At 30.0% G+C, this 21342-nt stretch overlaps 1 protein-coding gene across 3 annotated transcripts in view; it reads left to right on the top strand.

Annotated features, from left to right (window-relative positions):
* Positions 1–21342, top strand: part of LOC106787328 (probable serine/threonine-protein kinase DDB_G0282963) — a 40916-nt gene that overhangs the window by 11696 nt on the left and 7878 nt on the right. For 2 of the 3 annotated variants that reach the window (XM_014749602.1, XM_014749603.1), the window contains exon 7: positions 16127–16198. The exons of the other annotated variant lie outside the window; for it this stretch is intronic. In XM_014749602.1, the coding sequence (XP_014605088.1) occupies positions 16127–16198 (72 nt within the window). The remainder of the gene's footprint in view (positions 1–16126; positions 16199–21342) is intronic. 3 annotated transcript variants of the gene reach the window in all.

Genomic DNA, 21342 nt, shown 5'->3' with positions numbered 1-21342 from the left:
TGAAAAATCGAATAACGAATAAATTGAATACATACATATTTGTTTAATCTTATGAAACATCGTTTCCGGTTTTCTACTATTGAAAATATGATTATTATAATTTATGAATTAGGTATTACTATACTTAAAATGAAATCGTACAAATAAATATATAAAATAGAAGTTAACTCGTTATTTAAAAAGTCAAATACTATCGATCATCTTTCTCTTTTTTTTCGTATCGTTTGGCGAATTAGACGTTTCACAAACTGTGTGTGTGTTTTTGTGAATGTGAGAGAGGATAGTTTATGATAGTTACTCGAGCGACTTCTTCTCGTGGGCGGAGAACTCCACGAATGACGAAGGCACGATCGAAAGGAAACATTACTCGATCTATCTTCGAGTTGTTGTTGTACTCTTGCATAGAAAATTTCCACGTTGAAGGGTGCGCCCCTTTAACACGCCTTTGTCTTTATTCCAAACTCTTTTTCTCCCTTTTACTCTTTCTCTATCTCTATTTCTTTCTTTCTTTCTTTCTTTCTCTCTTTCTTTATATATATATATATATATATCATGTAACCTTTGCGTTTTGTAAAGTGCGTTGAGTGGGTGTGTATACCGGCTGTCCTCGTTCCTTGCAAATATTTTCCATCTTTCCATCTTTTCATCGTTCTTTCTTTCTTTCTTTCTTTCCTTCCTTTTCCCCCCGTTTCTTTTATTTATTAATTCGTTCGTTTTGTTGTATTTTCGGTGGAGGGGTTGGGAAACGTCGGAGGTATATATTATTTTTAAATAACTATGACTAATTTGTTCCACGAATTTAATTCAATTCAAATTGTTTCGTAAATTCTTTACGTAATAATAATAATGACCGAAAAGGAAATATTTAACAAAAGAAACGAAGAGTAAAAAAAACAACGCGAGGGACAACAATAATTTCAAATTAACATTTTGAGTTTCTTTTCGAAATTCAGGAATTAGAACTTCATGTATATTGAAATTCCTTCAAATTGATGAATGCAAAGTAAATTTGCATTACACTACACTGTTGTATTTGTATTGGATTTGTTTTTTTTTTCTTTTTTGCGGATACTTTAAATATGTATATTGTATTTAATTTCGAAGTCTGTTGTCAAAAGAAAAAAAAAATAACGCACACACGTACATATCAATTACACAAGAATGAACCTTGGTTCATTGGGAACCTTGGAATATTGAGCCTTGAAATGCCTTATAAACGAAACCACCATTCATTGACTCGGCTTATTGTTTCGTTATTTTCAAATACTTTAACTCTTTCTTTTAAAAAACAATAAGATGAAATTTACAAAGTGGTAGATAAAAAGATTGCAAGAGGGAGAGAGAAAGAGAGAAAGAAATTCTTTAGTTATATGAATAATACGTTTTTAAAAGAAAGATGAATATGTTCTCATCATACACTATACTTTGCAAAAAAAAAAAAAGAAGAAGAAATGGTACCTCCAATGTCCGTTTTTATAAATTTAGGTCGTCATTCGCATTAGTTGCATATACATAGGATTCTAATCACCGGAAATTCGTATTATATACCTTTAACGTCGATTGCATCAATCTAAAAGTGAATTTCAAAGATCTTCTTATTATTAACATTCCACACATTTGCATAAATAAATAACTTTTTTTTTTACATATTAAAATGTCACGTTAAATGGCATGACCTTCTTTTTTAAATTTGATTTTTTATTGCATATAAATAAATAAATAAATGTAGAAAAAAAATGACGGAATGAAAAATAATTTAGAATAACTCGTTGAAATCGCGTTGCTCAATATTGTAATACGATCGAATCATATATTTGTTTAAGTAGATAACATTTGAAAAGTAATAGATATCTCGAGGCATAAAAGTATAGTATATATTATGTACGTAGTGTCAGAAGGTGTGGGTGTGAGAACGAAACCATTAAGAGTCATTGAAGAATTCCGAAGTGAAGCCTGCGCAATCAGGTCCGTTTGTTTTCCGGCTTCTGTGTTTAAAACAGAAGTGAGTTCTGTTAATATCAAAGTGTCTCTTCGGTTCTACTTTCTAGGTGAGCACATTTAGAAGCTTTTCCTAATAATTAATTTCAAATCATTTTTTCATTCAATTATTTATGTAATACTAATCAATCGAGAATTTATATTATTTACTTTTTTTTTTATTTATATATATATATATATAAACGAATTGTTTTATTTTATTTTGAATTAATCATTCATGAAATTAAAAATCTATTCTATTAATTGATTAGGTTATCATACATGGTTTTTATTTTTTTATTTTTAAATGATCGAATTCATTTATACGATATTTAACATTGCAATAAAATATGTATCTAAGGAAATCATAGAAGTGAAAGTAATAAGCGTAAAAAGGTTGGGATTGCGGGGGAGGTGGTGGAAGAGGAAAGGGAGGGACGGGATAGGGATGTGTGGGTTGTGTTCGACCTCTAACAAAAAGAAAATCTAACAAATTCTAATCGCTAATCTCGTTTCCCTGAACTAACTAAATTTTATTTCACGAACGATCTTTTTACCTCGCCAATTACGTCATACATTTAAACAAACTATAACTAAAACTATTAAATCGATCGACTAACCCGGTTTGATTAATTTGATCTATGAGATTTAAACGATTAATTTGTAAAAAAAAATCATTTCTTTGCGAATTTTTATCGTATAAGCAGGGAAACGAAATTTGCAAGATGGCGGCTGCGAAACAGCTGACAACGACTAACCAAATTATTAATTCGAAGTGTCAATTATATTTAAAAATGAATATATTAATTTAGTTTAAAAGTTTCATACTTATCTTTTTGTAGTAATATAAAGAAGTTTAAATTATATAAAGGGTTAAAGGTATCGTTTTAGGTTTATTCAGTAGCATTCGTAGATATGATAAAATTTGCAAGATGGCGACTGCGAACAGTGGACAGTGGCTGACCGTGTTCAAGGTCTTATTCTCTCGTTTAATCGGCTTCCTTTTCGAGATCTTTCTCTCTCTCTCTCTCTCTCTCTCTTTCTTTCTTTCTACCTTTCTCACATACAGTCTTTATGTTTCTTTCTCTTTCTCAGTCTCTTTCTTTCTCGTAGACGTTTCGTTCGTTTTCGTTGCAATCGAAGGGACTGCCGTCGAAGTCGAGTTGGTGAGGAGGAGGAGGAGGAGGAGGAGGAGGAGGAGGAGACGGCATTCCAAGGACTAGACTACAGAAGAAGTACGATCCTCTCAGGGTTTTCAGTTTGTTCTCTCATACTTCCTTTCCCCGTTTGAATTCCTTTCTTTTTAACACTTACCTTACAATTATTGTGTATCTGTAACAGGATGCATGGGGTTTCGGGATGGGGATATGAGGATAGGTCTCTTGCAAATGATTTATTCCAAACTCGAATTATAAATTTATCAACAATTATCATCCTAATTATATGAAATCAAATTACACAATCGTACTCTGTTTGTTTGTTTTTTCTTAATTTATCTACATTTTCAATTAGTTTGAAAACAAAATTTTAGCTATCCGCGTACGCGTTAAAAAAATAAATGTTACTATTTGATCTAATTAGATATAGATTTACAAAGGTAGAAAATAAAAATATAATTAGATTTGTAACAATTAAAAAGTATAGAATGGAAACAAATCGTTGCCAAATTTGTTTTAACGTTATAAACGTATACTAGCTAAAACGCGATGAAAGTAAAATGTGTTTGTGTGTGTGCTCGGATTAGGAATGTTGAAGGATTCTTTGCCGATGTTATCTAAACTCGGAAGAGATCGGTAACGCAAATTAGATCCTTAAGCGATTGAGAATGCACCCCACCGTAGTAGGTGGTTGACTTCCTCGCTTCGGTAGCCTTCGACTCGGGCAAAGATCGCATCGCATTGAGAAAACCGGTCGTCTTACTTCCGAAGAAGGCTCTCCCTCCAGACGATGGATCTTCACTCGAACAAGAGAGAAAGAGAAAGAAAGAAAGAAAGAAAAAAAGAAACAAAACAAAAAGTCAAAATGAGAAAGAGAAAGATGGGTGGTAGGTAGGAGGGAAGGGTACGAGGGGGAGATCGTGATCGAGTTATGGTCGTGCATACCCCGGCGTTGTACATACAATTAATTTATGCGATCAACCGAGAAGAACTTTGAATTAAGTCAACGCTCAACGATTATTGTTTATTTATATATTATATCTCTTTCTTTCTTTTTTTTATTTTTCAGAAAAATTTTAAGATCCCAAATTTTGTTCCTTTTTATATTACACTCGTATTGGCTGTTTTCATTTTATAATAATTTTATTCGACATCTGTCGCAAAAATGTTGACTAGAAATAATTTAAAAATCATCGAACAAACTTTTTGATTCGATTCCAATTGTATTTTATTAAATTTATTTCAAATATCAATCGTGGAGATCGTTATTCATTTGATATAGAATTTTTGATAAATACATTATATTATTTTATCGCGTAGATGAGAGAGAAAGAGAGATAGCAATTATTTATATTTTATTACCGTCCAATTATTTTACGAGACTCGATAAATAAATAAAAACGAAGAGAATATATATTTTAACCGATCATAGTCTAAGATATCTCTCTGGTATCGTAAAACATCGATCGATTTCATAGAATTTACTTCGTAAACTTACAAGATAAAGTTGAAATAAAATAGAATGAGAGAGAAAGAGAGAGAGAGAGATATAGTGACTCGTGTATCATCGGTAATAACCCGTCGTACATCCAGATTCCAAGCATGCCGATCTCTCGCTAATCTATATCGTTTCTAACGTCGATAATAAACTATAACTTATTATGATTTCGTCCCTTCATCCCCCGAGGCATTTCAAATAAAACTCCTCCCCCAAAAAAAAACTAGTTCGAAATTACAAAACGAAAGAAAAATTTATCAGGTGGGTCAAATGTTTTCGACTGATTCGAAAAATGAACAAATCATTTGAAAAACAACACAATCTTATTTTCTTTACGTATTTTAAAATACTGCAAACTTACAATTAGCTAATAACGATTTTAAATACGAGTAAAAGATACTTTTAAAAATAAGAAAAACAACTGTTGACCCATTTTAAGAAGTATTCCTTGTTACAGGAATTCGTATTTATCTAAAAAGAACTTTAGATTTAGCTTGCACGATATTATAGAAGTTGTCCGGAACGACCGGTTCCGGTTTCCGCTCGTTTATCGTCATTCTATCGATTAACGGCTAAACGTAAAACGGTCCAGCGAATTTCTAAACATTCCTCTTCGTCTATTTTTTTCTTTTTCTTCTTTTGCTTCTTATGAATTCATCTCTCATGGGTTCTCTCTCTCTCTCTCTCTTTGCAAGCAATTCTGTTCAAAGCAACCACACCGTTTTCGAGCTAGCGCGATGGAATGCAGTTTATTCGATCGGAGGATGCATTAAAGCGCAACACGTGTGCGTTAAACTATTCTAATATGTATTCGCATCTATGCGAGGGTGAACCCCTCTCGTTCAAATCAATTTATAAAATCAAATTAATTTTACAAATTAATTATACAATAAAGAAAAAGAAAAAATATCAAATCGCGCAAGCTGTTGTTCCAATTATTTGTTTGACAATTAATCTACAATTAAAACCAAAAAGATTCATACAACAAGTATATATTTTAATTCAAACGAAGGAAAAAAATATTCGTTGTAATAAAAAGAAACACACACACAAATGAATGGCCAACGCGTGGAAATAAAATCCCTTCGGGTGAGGAGCGTGAAGTTTACAAAAAAGTTAAAAAGATTAGAAGTTTAGAAATTTAGAAAAGAATTTTCGTGATTGGGGGGAAGAGATGGGAAATGGTCTGCCGTTACGACGAAATCATATCGATGTAAAATGCATAAGGATTTAAAAAAGAAGAAAGGAAGTTGCCGGAGGTTGAACGAATCGTGGGACGCGTTCCCCAACGCGTTGGCGAAGTAACTATAAAACCAACAAAAGATAGAAAGAGAAAGGATAAAAGAAAGAAAGAAAGAAAGAGAGGGAGAAGATAGCAGGTTGCTGCTTTCGGTTCAGAGATACAGCAGCATCAGCAGCAGCATCAGCAGCAGCAGTATCAGCAACAGCCAAACATCCATGCAATGTCACTTCGTTCATATCCGAAAAAATTATCATCCTCCCTCATTATCCGGTTGAAAATTATCCGAAATTTTAATGAAATACTTTATTGAATTATTAAATGCTTTTAACACATTGATTTTCATTTACAATTTTAAAATGGTTAACGCAATAAAGTTAAGACAATTATTATAATCAAAATATATCTGTTTAGGAAACATTATTATAATTGATTTTGAATAATCGTTCAGATACTTCTCATCCTAATCAAATACACTTACATATATTTACACATTTATTATATTATACGGGGGATGTTTCATTGAACCCAAGTGGACCCCCAAATTAACTTTGGGACAACTATACGTGTCGTAAAAATTTGTTTTGTTTTTTTCTTTGAATAATAATTTTGAAAAAAGAAAAAATATAGTAAAGTGCATATATAGGTTTGGATAATTATTAGATGAAAATAAAAAAAAATAAAAAAGCATCCGTTATTCGAACAAAACTTAATCGGATTATTCAAAAGCGACAATGAGTCGGCCTTTACGAGGCTACATCTTCCATTGGCGTCACGTTCGTCATTGTCCGGGACATCGGCCGACATTCCTCACGACTTGCATGTGAAATACATTTAGCGGTATAGTTCGTGCCTCGAAATGTAATTTTTTAGGGAAACGGTTAGAAACTTAAAGACCTATAAGGGATCAATCCTATATATGGGAATTTAATATTTAATACTTAATATTCTTATTGAAATTTATCACATTGATTAATCTTTTCTATCCGCGAAATAAACATATTATCAACAATAAAATCATATTATTTGATATTCGATTAACCCAGTTATTTAACATAAATTAATTAAAAGTAACTCGAGAACGGGAATTAATTGGATTAAATTAAAATCATTCGACTTAGTGTAATGACAATTAAATTAAAATTCAAATTAAAATCGAATTTAATTAGCAATTAATTATAATGAAAATAACAAATATAAACAAACGCGTGGTAAAAATTAATTATATATTGTTAAAATTGTTCTTCATTATTCTTAAGAAATTATTAATGAAATGTTGATAAAGGATATGTCGATAAGTGAATACGATAAGGGGGATGATGATGATGATGATGACGTTTTTATAAAATCTACATCGTTCCAACTGGGTATTTATGAGAAAGCCAAATGTTCCTTAGCCGACTGGAGGAAATTCGAACCCCTTCAAAGACTGCAGGCTGACTCCTTTTTTACCAGCTACTCGACTCCCGCCGTCTCATGGCGAAACGTTTGTTCAGTGACTCTCAATTCTTAAACTCTTTAACTATCCTTCCATTTATTATCCAATGCATTTTAGTTTAGTAATTCATTCATCCAATAAAATAAGAAGAAAGAAATTTCCCATCGCTTAAAAGTTGATCATTTAGTTTTTAAAACTTGATTCTGGAGTTAAATTCTTGTTCCTTTTAACAATTTTGTATCATTAAACATCTCTCAACTATACTCAATTTGCAAGAAATTGCAATCATTTCTTTCTTTCTTCCTTTTTCTTTCCTTTTTTTTTATATTAATATCCTTGAAAAGAATATCAAGATAAGAAAAAAGTATATATACCGTGTGTATTAAAACAAATGAAAAGAATAAAAGCAAGGTAAATGATGGAATATAAAAATGTAAATACAGTGGGAATCAGCTATCGATTACCATCAAATTCTCGTATTTCATAAAAGAATAAAATGAAAAAGAAGAAGCAAAGCAGAGATGTTTAAAGAAGGGCCCAGCCCTGAAATTACATCACAAGATCTACTTCACAGGATCTACCAAGCAACCAACCAACCAACCAACCAGCCAACCAACCAGCCAACCAACCAACCAACCAACTCGAGCAATCGTACAAAAGCACACGATTACAAAATCGGCATTTAATCTTAGCCAAAGGCGTATCTCTCTTACAATTCCGATGAAATTTATTAGAAAACACACATTTACATAGATTTACTTATTCATACATATACATTTATTCACAGGTACAATCGTATATGTATATATATTTGTATTCACATAAATCAAGTTAACTCGAAGGTAGCTTATCTCAAACCCATTAAGAGTACCTTCATTTATTATCAATACTATTCTATAGTCATTCAATATAAACAATAGTATTAATTAATTAAATACACATACATCTGATACTATCAATTTTATAAACAATGAATGAATGCATTCCATATGATTGTGCATAAAAATTCGTGCCAACTTTTAAGTAAAATTATTAGAAAATAATCTATAGAGAAAAACAATTACAATCTTATTATCCAAGATGCGTGTTTATTTAAATTAACAAATAATTTTTAATGCAACACACACATTTGATTTATACAATATACATATACAATATGTTATAATACGTATGTGTATGTATAAATATATTGAGTTAACTTGAAGGTAGCTTATCTTGAACATATTAAAGTTACCTTAGCTTTACCACGAAGAAAGACGGAAAAGACGATGAAAAGAGAGAGAGAGATATTGAGAAGGAAGAGACGTCATTGGTGGAAAGGGATGCCAGTGATGGTCCCAGGCTCGTAGAATCAGAAAGTCGTTCGCCAGTCTTTCCTCGATACTCGAGACTAAATGTTCGGAACGTTTTAGTTTCTGCTTGAAAATCTTTCTTGTGATTATATTATTATTATTTCGTAGCCAACACACACGCACGCACGCACGCGTATATTATTATTAAAAAGTTATTCTCGCACGATGATACACAAACGTTTCTAATTAGATAATATATTTTATTATTTCTTCTTTTCTTTTTTTTTTGTTTTAAATTGTATTCGTATAGAAATATTTTTTTAAAATTTCGATTAATATTCATCGACACTGTTGTGCTGTTTTTTGTTATTGTTATTTATATTAAATTATGTGATAATTATTTGGCAGTGAAAATTATTCTCTTTTTAATTATTATTATTATTATTATTATTATTATTTTATATTGAAAATTATATAATTTATTAATCGAATATTCGGTCAGAGTTTTGGTGTAAAAATAGATGATTGTATTTTTTTTCTTCTTCTTCTTCTTTTAAAATTGTCCTCGTTTAAAATTACATATTTTTTTTTTTTTATTAGAAACAGTTAAATTATTTATTATTCTAAATTATTCACTTACTTCTCTATATCGTACACGAATTTTGTTAAATAAGTAATCACTCGAAAAATCATTTCGTGATATATCAGTCGTTGATAGATTTCATTTGAAAATAAAAATTAAAAAAATTATCGTTTAATTTTTAAAAAGATATACCGAGGAAACGATTAACGTGTGTCATCGAGTTAAAATACGATCGAACGATTTTAAACAAAAAGAATAAAAAGAACATGTGCGTATTACATCATTACATCATCGAAAGTTATCAGTAAAAGTTTAAACATCTACTTCTATACAGTGAGTCAGAGAAAAACGTAAGAGACGCGCAAATACAACTCTATAAAGGATCCAATTATTTATTTAAAAAACAAAAAAACAAAAGAAACAAAAAAAACGGTATGTAATAATATTATAATTACAAAATAAAAGTAGAGAAAAATATACCGAAAATGCAGAAAAATAATAACGAAATCTATCTCGAATACTTTGGATTTATGGATTATTTTTTTTTACGATGAATCATTTAAAGATCTTCGTACGAATTAATCGTGATTTATCATCAAATTATATAAATAAATATTGAAATTAAAATGAAACTAAATCGATTAGATATTACACGAAATTAAATCTATAGAAAATTTAGAACTCATCGATCATTTAAACACCACCACAACCAAAATTTGCCACCTAATTCTATACACGTACCATTAATTTATACAAATAAATATTGAAATATAAAGAAAACTAATTTCAATTAGATATTTAAATCTATAAATCATAATCAATCGATCGATTCAAATGGTGAACGAATTAAACACAATTCTAACATATAAATAATTATATAAATTGATGCTTAAATTATAGAAAAGAAAGGAAAACAAAAAAAGAACAAAAAAATACAAGAAAACGAATAAGCAATGTTTATACAAGAAACCGAATTAGATCTATGGATCTATAAATCTTCGAATGAAACTTATCGTATCTTCTTCGCATAGTATACGATATAGTCTAGACAACAAATTTGGCATGAGTATAACATATGTACGTGTCTATATAAATACAAACAAAACCGGTTTATAAGAGAATCGTTCTCATTCCGTTAGACTAATACTAAACAAGATTAGATTCCTTCTGTGACTTTGAAGGAAAAGGCATGCTTTATGATATTTTTCTTAACTCCTTCTTCATCTTCTTTTTCTTCTTTCTCCCTCTTTCTTCTTCATCATCTTCTTTTTCTTTTTCTTTTGCAAGCATTACTGCTAGTTCCAAGAATAACGGCTCGAATCATTTCTTCTTATATTGTTTTAAAGAAAAATAATTATAAAATCGATAAATTTGTCTAATAAGATCAAGATAAATGGATAAATATAAGAAAGAGAGAGATTAAATAGATAAATATTATTTCTTTTTGTTTGTTCTTTTTGCGAAACTAGAACGGACTCGTTAAAAATAATAGATATCTATACTGATCGATCTACCTATCGATCTATAGATCGATCTATAGATCTATAGATCGATCTATAGATCGATGGACAATTTTCGTGGATCTATTTCAAAATCGAAATTGAATCGTCCTACTTCAAGTCCCCCATAATTTAGTTAGAAATCACGATCGTTAGATCGTTGGATCATTCTCGATAGGTTACTACATTTGATTAGAATATTTCGATTGTTTTTTTTGTCAATTATTTAATGAATACGAAAGGATATTGCAATTGTTATTTAAAACAAATCAAATAAAATGGGTATTGGATTGAATGAAAAATGTTATAATAAATAAGTAAATAATAAAGTTTCGAAAGCATATAATGATCTAACCCTTTTGAATAAGTGTGTATTAAGACCGGACGTTGATTCGAGACTTAACATAGTGTCGTCTTTATAAAAGAGAAAGAAACCATGGTGACCTTGAGAAATGCATTGGATCATTATACACATACCACCCACGGTAGAATCGAGACGGCAGCTGTTGCTCGTTCGTTCGCAATATTTTTTTTCTTTCCTTCTTTTGTTAAGTCGGTGGGGATAGAAGGACGAAGGGTTTCTCGAAGGGTATAGTATATTATAGTATAGTATAGTAGTAGACAGGCAGGCAGCTGGGCATCATGGATGCCTTACACCTGCCTTTTAGTATTTGCCGATCCCTCAGCCAACTTTTTCTTCCTCTTCCTTCCTTCCTTCCTTCCTTCCTTCCTCTTTTTCCTTTCTATTTGTTTCTTATTTTATTCGTTTGTTTGTTTGTTGGTTGGTTGGTTGGTTGGTTTCTTTACTTGAAATCGAGACGACCCTTTGCTTATTCTTGATCCTTCTTACTTTAATGACCCATGAAAATAAAACTATGAAACAATATATTATTGCACGAGTATTATACTCGAGTAATATTTTTTACATTCCAATCAAACATTTTTCATGAATTTATTTTTTAATCGCGATATTATTTTATCGAAACTTTTCGATTATCATAATTTCTACTAGACACTAATTATCATTGCAATATTATTAATATGTATATTAAACGAATTGATTATTTCAATAATCAAATTATTCGCAAGTTATTACATTGCACAATTGTATAAATTTTATTAAAATGTTTAATATCGATAATCACCCCAAAAAACAAAACAAAAGTAAGCAACGAGGAAAAGAGTAGACAGAATATTTTGTAGTTGTCTTGAAATGTTTTCATCCACTAAAATGAAAACGCTAACTACTTTCTCCAGGATTTACACTCGAGGAATAATAGGAACGGCCTCGTAAGATATCGCGATTCGTTTTCGCGCGACAGACCATGTTAACAACGTCTCGCCTATAGAAAGAAAAAGAAAAAAAGAAAAGAAAAGAAAAGAAAAGAAAAAAAAGAGATAGATAAATATATAAGAATGAAAATATAAAAGTGCATAAATAATGTTGTAATTAATGGGTACTATACAACACGGAAAGTACAATTAATTCATTCATCGTAACCAATCTTCTCTTTACTTGCATGCTCTCCTTATTTTATCTTCTGTCTTCTTCTTTTTGTAATTTTTCTTTTTTTTTTTCTTTTCTTCTTTCTTTCTCTCATCCCTTCCTTTTTGTCTCTTACCACACGCATAGACTAGCATTCAAATCTTCCGCGATCGGTTTATCTAAACTGGCGCCAAGTTATGAGCTCAGTGAGTCTCTTTCTTTCACAGATATACGTTTCATAGTAAATATAAATATTTATGTAATGGTGGATGAGAACGTACGGTTTATTATCATACAAATATTTTCTTTTCAATCATTATCGCACGATTAATCAAGCAAAAAATAATATTAATAATTTAAAAAAATAAATCGATAAAAAACCGAGCGTAGAGATAAAAATTGTTATGCATTTCAAGAAAATGGAATGAAAAATAATATAATGATACAAATAACATATTGACACACACAAATTTAAAATATAATTTTTAATTTTTGTTTTTTTATTTGAAATTAATAAATAAATAACGATATGTGTAATATATTATAGAAATAGTAAAATGATTTGACGAAAAAAGTAAAATTGGATAAACGGTTAGGATTATTATTATACACGTTAGAAGAGTTAAAACTCTCGTAACTATAGAAATATGAAATTGAAAGTAACATAACTGGACGTGGTAATTTGAAAAACTCGTTCGATTTGGTACATCTCAGTGATGTCTCTCTCCCTCTCTTTCTCTTCTTCTTTCTCTTTTTTCGCGTCGTCGTCAGAACGTTTTCAACGGCAGGCCAGTAATTTAATATAATTATTATGTTTATCTTTCTCATTCACTTAACTTCTCGCGAGTTGCATACTACTCGTTGCACACTTGAGTTCGACCTTACCGAAATAGGTCTTTTACCATCGTTCTCTCTCACTCTCGCGCACACTCTCACTCTCCCTTTTTCCTTTCAGTTTCTCTCTTTCTTATATTATTTTGAGATGGAGAGTCTCTTGGAAGAAAATAAAAGAAAAGAAAAGAAATAAAATAAAAATACTGACGCCACATTGACGCCACGTGCCGATCATTATGCTCTCGAAAAAGGGCAGCTTTTTCTTTTTCTTCTTCTTCTTCTTCTTTCACACGTGGCTGATCCACTTTGTCAAACTCAATTTGCCTGATTTCTATAAGAGCAACGAACTAAAATAATCTCTAACACGAAAGAAAGAGACAAATATATATATATATATATTATATATTCGCTCGAGTAAAATGTTTCTGTGTGTGTGTAAGAAGAGTGTTGCAAACAAGTATATATAGATGTTCGATTTTTTAAAATAACAGGTTTACGCGCAATTTTGTTGCATGATTCACATGCGAATGAATTATGTTATCTCTCTATCTCTCTCTCTCTCTCTCTCTCTGTGTATGTGTGCGTAAGCTATGATGATACTTCCAATTAATAATGATAATAATCACGATAATTAATATAATATTAATATAACGATAATAGAAATGTTTTTGAATATAATTACAACAATATTTATAACAAAAATGAATAATACCTAAATAATTTTACAAAGCCTACAACGATGATGTAAAATAATATTGGTGACAATAATAATATGATATAATATTAATCAATTAAAATAATAATAATATAACAAAGGATCTCTCAAATAATTATAAAGAGAAATACACACAAAAAATAGACAAAAAAAGTAATAATAAATGACAAAAAGAAAGTGAATAGGAAGGAAGATAATATAAGACTGTGCAATAAGGAAAAGGATAAAGATAAAGAGAGTAATAAAAAATAAAAAGATCCATTCTCTTATTCTCTTCCTTCTCTCTCTCTCTCTTTTCTTTTTACTCGCTAAGAGAGAACTCTCATGAGAGCGGGTGGCCTTGAACAGGTCATCACCTCCGGCCGGTGATGCTGCGTCGGTGATGTTGCTGCCCAAGCTGGACCATCTTAACTTCTTCTTACTCCTTGAACCCCCCTGTACCTTCCCCCTTCCCGCACCTACCTTTCCTTCTTTCGTTCTCTTCTTATTTTTCATTTTTTCTTTTTCTTAAATATATTTTTTCAACATCCAAAAAAGTTCCGACACTCGTTCCCACCGCAAACATATTATTATTTAACTGTATAATAAATCGGAACAATAAATTAACAATATAAAAATCGAAATAAAATATTGGCCAAAACCCCTAATGGATCTGAATTATAATACTCGTTATACATTGATTTGCATTAATTTCCAATTTAATCGACAAAATTTAGCGACCATTTCGATCGACAATCATTTGATTTTTTTATTCCTCTAATTAAATGTATAACGAGAGAAAAAATATTACGAGGAAGTAATGGAATGTTTTTTTCTCTCTCTCTCTTTCTGTCTCTTTTTCTTCTTCTTTTTTTTCTTTACTTATAATTAAAAAGGAAATATAATGTATCCTTGATATTTCAATTTGAATCGTGTCAGGATAAAATGAGAACAGGGCCATCCACGTGTTAACAGCAACCCTTTCGGATTGATTCCATTGCGAAGAAATGAAAGAGAGAGAGAGAGGTAGACTTTCAAGAAGTAAAGATTACATTGCAAGTACAAAACTCGATTACCTTGTCCATGTCTCTTAGCTCAAATTCATCTACCTCATTGTAAATTAATCTAATACAGTTATCATACCACTACTAACCCTTTAATCCATCGAAATATCAACTGCATTTCTATTACTTATTATTTATTATTCGAAACAAACAAGAACAAACGAAAATTCTTAATGTGTTTATCGAATTAGTATGCAACAATTCCCTCCCTCACTCACCTACCATTTTAAAAATAATATCATTGTAAAAATAGATAAAATATTTGTATCTTTCCTCTTCCTTCTTCTTTTTATTTTATTTTATTTTATTTTATTTTACCATGCTATAGAAATCTTTCAACATTCAAACAAAAAATTGGGGAAAGAAAAATGTGACTCCAAATGCAGGGGGTTGTCTGTGATGTATACGCATGTATGCGTAAATGTGTTTGAAGTATTTTTAGTCTTACAAACATCTCTTACAAACGTCGGCTTTCTTTTATCCTTCTAAGGGGGTTTCAAGTCCTACGGTAAAAACAAATGAATTCTGATATATTTAGATTTCGAAAAGGAATTCACCCTAATGTTTCCCTAATGCCTTTGATCGTTATAATAATCCATTCTAAAATTGGTTCGAATAATATTGAATCTTTACCAACGTCTGCTACGATGTTTACTTGCTTTTAAATATTTCCTTTAAATCAAACTTGAATCTTTTTTTGAAGAAAAAGAGAAAGAAAGAAAAATGTAATAGAAAAGATGCTTAGAAATATTAGATTGGAAGTTAGGATAGAGGGAATGAAGAAGTATAGTATATGCATGGTTACATTGAATGTTTAATAAAGACAGGTCAACTGGAGTCAACAGTGCAGCTGTGTCTACTAACATAAGATCAAAATGGTTTCCTCGATTCGTTATAGCTCACTTTAAAAACTCGTTATTTCTATTTACTATATTTTACTTCCTTATTTTTCTTTTTTTTTCTTTTGCATTGTTCTTCGACAATCTAATTTACCATACAGAACCTGATAGATTCATTTTTCTTCATTGAAACGTCAAACATCAATTTCGAGGATGGACACTTGAAGAACTATTTGTTCTTTTTTTTTAATTGATCATTTTTATTAATAGTACTCAACGCGCAACCGAGAGTTGCGTGTTCTTGAAATGTTTATTCAAATAACACAGTATTATTAAATTTTTTCTATAATTGACTTATTAATACAAATTTGTTTTTGAATAAATGTTAAAAGCTGCTATTAAATTTGAGGTAAATCGTATTAAATGATTAACGCGATAATCAAAGAATGTTATTAGTTGATGTTGATGTGAGAATGTTAAATATTTTTGTTAATATTAAAAAGAACGTTATTATAATGATTATAGAACGAGATGAAACGAGTCGTCTGAACCGAATCGAAGACTTCCGTGAGTCGGAGAATACTAAAACGAACAAAGGTGAGTTTTCTTTACTTTGTCAAATGATTATTGCTCGTAATTGAGAAACATAAAAGAAAAAACAATTTAAGAAAACGAGCTTGAACGATATTTAAACGTTTTTACGTTCCCCCCATTGCTTGTTCATTTCTAAAATGGATCCCACATATTACGAAACACCCTGTATGTTACACCTTCTCATTTATACGTTTACGTATCCACATGTATATAATAGTATACCTTTTCATTTATAAGTATGTGTATATATATATATACTATATATTTGTAAGTATATCTCTACATGTATATATGATTACTCGTTTATAACCGGAACCTCGAGCGTGTTATTATTAAATTATTGAAGAGAAATAAAGAGAGATACCGCAGAGCAAACAAGACTTTCCAAGATAAATTTCGTTCGATCAAAATGAAAAGTGAATATTAAATGAAATTAAATAAATAAAATATATATATTTCTTTTATAAACACTTTCGCATGAAAACTTTAAATTAAAAAAGAAGAAGAAGAAGAATAACACGAATTTTGCTAGAAAGACAAAACAATTTGCACACACATATATACTTTATTAAAAAATAAATTATGATTTATTGCGAAATATATAAAGAAGTAAAAATAATATGAAATGATAATAATCGTTAATCTAAATAAAATTTAGACGACAGTCGTACGTCAAAGTCAGTCAATTTAAATGTCAGATGATCGTTGGTTGGTTGGTTGGTTGGGTGGTAAAAGGATCGGGGTCCCCATAACAATGGCGTCAAGCCACAAATAGTTTACCGATTTACGATCCTCGCCGGCCTTCGCGCGTTCGCTCGTTGGTGAAAGTAACCAAGAATTCGCCCTCGATCGTGTTGCGAACTTCACATTGAGAGATCCTCTCACGACGTGTCACGAACTTGCTCAAACAACACAACTATGGTTTGCTTTACCAAACGACGAAGATACGATCCTGTTCAATCCTAATTTTCATTTAGATCTAGATCCCACAAATATTATTCTCTTATCGTAAATTCAATATATTTAACTTGAACCAAATAATTTTACATTTATTCTGATGAAATTGCATAATTCGGATTGCATTTTTGTTAAATGTTCATTTTTGTTTTGTTTCTTCTTTTTGATTTACGATATATTAACGAAAAGTAAAAAAATATTGATTAAAAAAAACAAAAACAAAATGATCGAAACGATGTATATATACCAGGTGAAAAAAAAGTAAGGGGATATATTTATTGTATAATATAAGGATCGTAGTAGAATGCGGAAACATTTGGAAAGGAGTACAAAACGACTCCGTTGTTTTACGTGCCTCGAGGCATCGATGACGTTCCTTTCTTTATTTCTTTCTTTCTTTCTTTCTTCTTCGTGTGACCGAACAGAATATTATTTCTCTTCCGATTATATATGCTGAAAATTGAATATAACAAAATTATTGAACACGATTGTTATGATGAAAAGAAAAAGAAAATTATTGAACAGATGGTAGAGACAATAATATCACAGATGTAATATCTAATCAAAACTCTGATACAATTAAAAGCTTATTATCTATCGCGATATAAATCTCGAGATAAGTTAAACGTTCAACTGGCACGTTGCAATTATCTTTTCCAAGTACTAACGGGGAAGTTCCAAGTTAAAATAATTCGCAGGTTTAAACTTTGATCATTGTTCGTGTTTGTAAATATCGTGATATCATTTGCCAAAAAAGATTTAGATAAACTTATTATCTGATAACTGTGGTTACAAGGTATTCCTACGACCTTGCCAACACATTACTCTACCTTTTTATCTTTTTATCTTTTCATTTTTCTCTCTCTTTCTTTCTCTCGTATATACTTTAATCATAAATATAATACTTGTGACGTAATATATTTACTCGTATTTCCTCTTGTATACACTTGGAAAACCTTTTAAAAAATGATATATATAGATTTACTTGTTTCCTAATCGCGTAGAAAAAAATCCTAATCAAAGATCTAATCTCGTTTGAAAGTAACTACTAATCGTTTTAACATTCTTTTAAGTGAGAACATTCATTCGATTAGGTCAATTATTTAATTGCCTATAATCTAATTCTATTGATGATAATAATAATAATAATTGACAAAAATACGTGAAGAAAAAAAGAAATTATATAAAAATTATGAATTGAATTTATAATGTGTTTAATTTTCTTTATAGTTTATGGGAAGATAAGAAGTATATTTTATTAATATACAAATACAAAGTTGTATATATATATATATATATATATATATAGGAAAAAAAAATTCGCGTTAATCTACAGTTATACACATACATTTATATACTTTCTTATCTTGCTAGAACGCGAATGCTCGGAATGCGAGACATCAAAATCACGTTTGCTATGCAAAACGTTTGCGAGACTCGACGGGAGTCTTACGAACGTCTCGTATATATAATAAATATTTTTAAAACGTTCATTTTAAAATTCGTTTCATATTACTGTTTCATTCCCAGAGAAAATTCAAATTGATAGAGAAATATAAAAAATTAATCAATCAATTGATAAAGAAATATCAAAAATTACATCAAAATTTAATCGAATGATTCATATAAGATCGAATTATTCTTGAATATGATAAAAATAATAATAATAATAACAATTATTTAATCGATCTACAAGACTTTTAACTTTGCAAATTCGTAACAAAAGAAAATACGATTAGATTACAAAAATATAAAGTACAGAATAATTTTGTGAGACGTAATTTATAGACGATGAGTGATCAATGATTTAAAAATAAATTTTGTATAATTTTTAAAACTTATATTAGATCACTAATATAATTACCAATACATATCTATATATATATTAGTAATGAATTGAGTCATACAATTCACATTGTTAACACGTTATTCAACGATTAATAGATCTACCTTGAAACGAAAAAATACACATAAAATACTAAATTGCATAGTCGAACTCGTTACTTCCAACGATTATAACAATAGGATTATTTACTTACTTACTTACTTACTCACTTACTTACTAACGTATCAAGCGTGATGATATTCCGATAAGAGAGAACAGAAAAGAATGAAGGAAAAAAAGAAACATACAGAAAAAATAAAAAATTGTTAAAGTATCTGGAAATGAGTCGATGGTATTATCATTGATGATTTCATCCTGCTAAACTATCTTTCATCCTTTTATTTTTTTGCTATTTCTTTTTATCATCGTCAGTTGCAATGCGAAACTTACACGGTGTGTATGTGTATACTTGTTTGTGTGTGCAAAAATTTACATAAAGATTTATTATATTATCAACGATAACAACGACGAAATAAATCAATCAAATTTCGCGTATTAATAATAATTAATGAAAACAGAAAAAAAAAGAGAGAGAAAAAAACAAAAATTCGAGAGAGAAAGTAAAAAAAGTGTATAAAAGAAAACTAAAATATAATAAAATATTTTTTAGACTCGGGGGTCTGTCTGTCCACCCAAGTATTCGATATTTACCCTCTCTTTCTCTTTATATTTTTCTGTCTTTCTCTTACTGTGATTTGAACGGAAAGGAACGGGCCCCGATGGTGTTGTGCTAACCACGGAAGCTGGCCTCGAGAAGCAATGTCGTCCAGTCTTACGAGAGCCTTCTTGCCGGTAAGAACAAGTCCTCTCCTCTTCCTTTTCTTCTCCCCTTCTCACTCATTCCTTCTTCTTCTTATTCTTATTCTTCTTGTTCTTGTTTGGTCCCTCTGCGAGGTATCCTTAACAACGACAGTCGACTTGGACACACCGGCAACAGTCTTCTTCAACGACTTCAGAGATGCCACCTCTACTAATATTTTAAAGAAATTCTTACTCGCCTATTATAATCTCATATCTAATCATTTTATTTTTTTTTTTTTCTATATATATATTGCATATTATTATTCTATACTTTTTTTTATTTTTTAATGTTTGTTCGTTTCAAAAAAAATAAAGAATCGACAGTTTTCGAAAGGACGCGTCTCGTTTGATCATGCTTCGAGAACATGGGACACGAGGTAAAATTTTGTTCTTTTAGAATTTTTTTGTTGTCTCACGATTTTGATCGAGAATTATCTACAAACTTTTGTTAAACGTTGTTACATTATTTTGTTGTTGTTATTGTTGTTTCGTTCAATTAAGAATAATCTAATAAGTGGATTGATTTATTGTTAACAGATTATAACTTCCTGTCTTAATTTTGTTCCCCGCCCCCATCCCCCTCAAGATCTTATTGCATGTTTTTTAAGATTGTAACAACGATCATTGATAATTATCAGTGAAAGTACTACGAGATGATCGATCGTTTAAAGGAACTGTGTGGGAGTGGAGGGATTTTTATTTTTATTTAAAAAAAAACAAAACACAGAATATAACGAAATTGTTTCAGTGAAAATATTTATTGAAAGTGTTGGCAAAGTGTGAAAGTGTTTGTTAAAAATTATTGCAGAATTTTACTTTGTCTTATTACAGTGTTAATAAATGAAAAATGAAGCATCGTTTTAAATACGACAAATGTGTGTTAAGTTTTGCGCAATCTTGTAATAGAAAAAAGAAAAAGAAAAAGAGAGAGAGAGAGAACGTTTAAAGACGTCGCACGAGGTTTTCTAAGAACTTAGAATGCTTTTTAACGAGATAAATATAAAGTACGTTAATGAAATAGCGAGAGGAATAAAATGATAGAAAGAGATAGAACGAGATAAGGATAGAATAGATGGATGATAAATGTGTCTACATCGAATTCTCTCAAATACTTTACGATTCAACGAATCCCTCCTTTTGTAAGCATTGAATTCGTGACGCGAATTATTATTTCAAACTAACTTCACAACACTTCTTTTTCTTCTATGTGTACATACATACGAATATATACACTTACCTGTATTTTTCTGCACGAAATGCACGAAAAATTGTTATTCGATACTCTTCTTTACAACTTCGACAAATATTTGTGCTCTATAAGAAATAAAATAAATTGATATATATAGAGATAAACACGAAAATTGCAATTTAACAGAAACACGTGATAGAATAATTTATATTTCATTATTAATATATGAACAAAATAATATACACGATTATACACATTGTATTCCTTTTTAAATTGTAACATTTCAAATGAATATAATATATTGATAAAAATTCT

The sequence above is a fragment of the Polistes canadensis genome, unplaced genomic scaffold (assembly GCF_001313835.1).
Source record: "Polistes canadensis isolate GaletaPanama2010 unplaced genomic scaffold, ASM131383v1 scaffold_98, whole genome shotgun sequence".
NCBI classification, from domain to species: Eukaryota; Metazoa; Arthropoda; class Insecta; order Hymenoptera; family Vespidae; genus Polistes; species Polistes canadensis.
The sequence above is the reverse complement of the archived record's forward strand: the minus strand, read 5'-3'. Positions and strand labels throughout refer to the sequence as shown.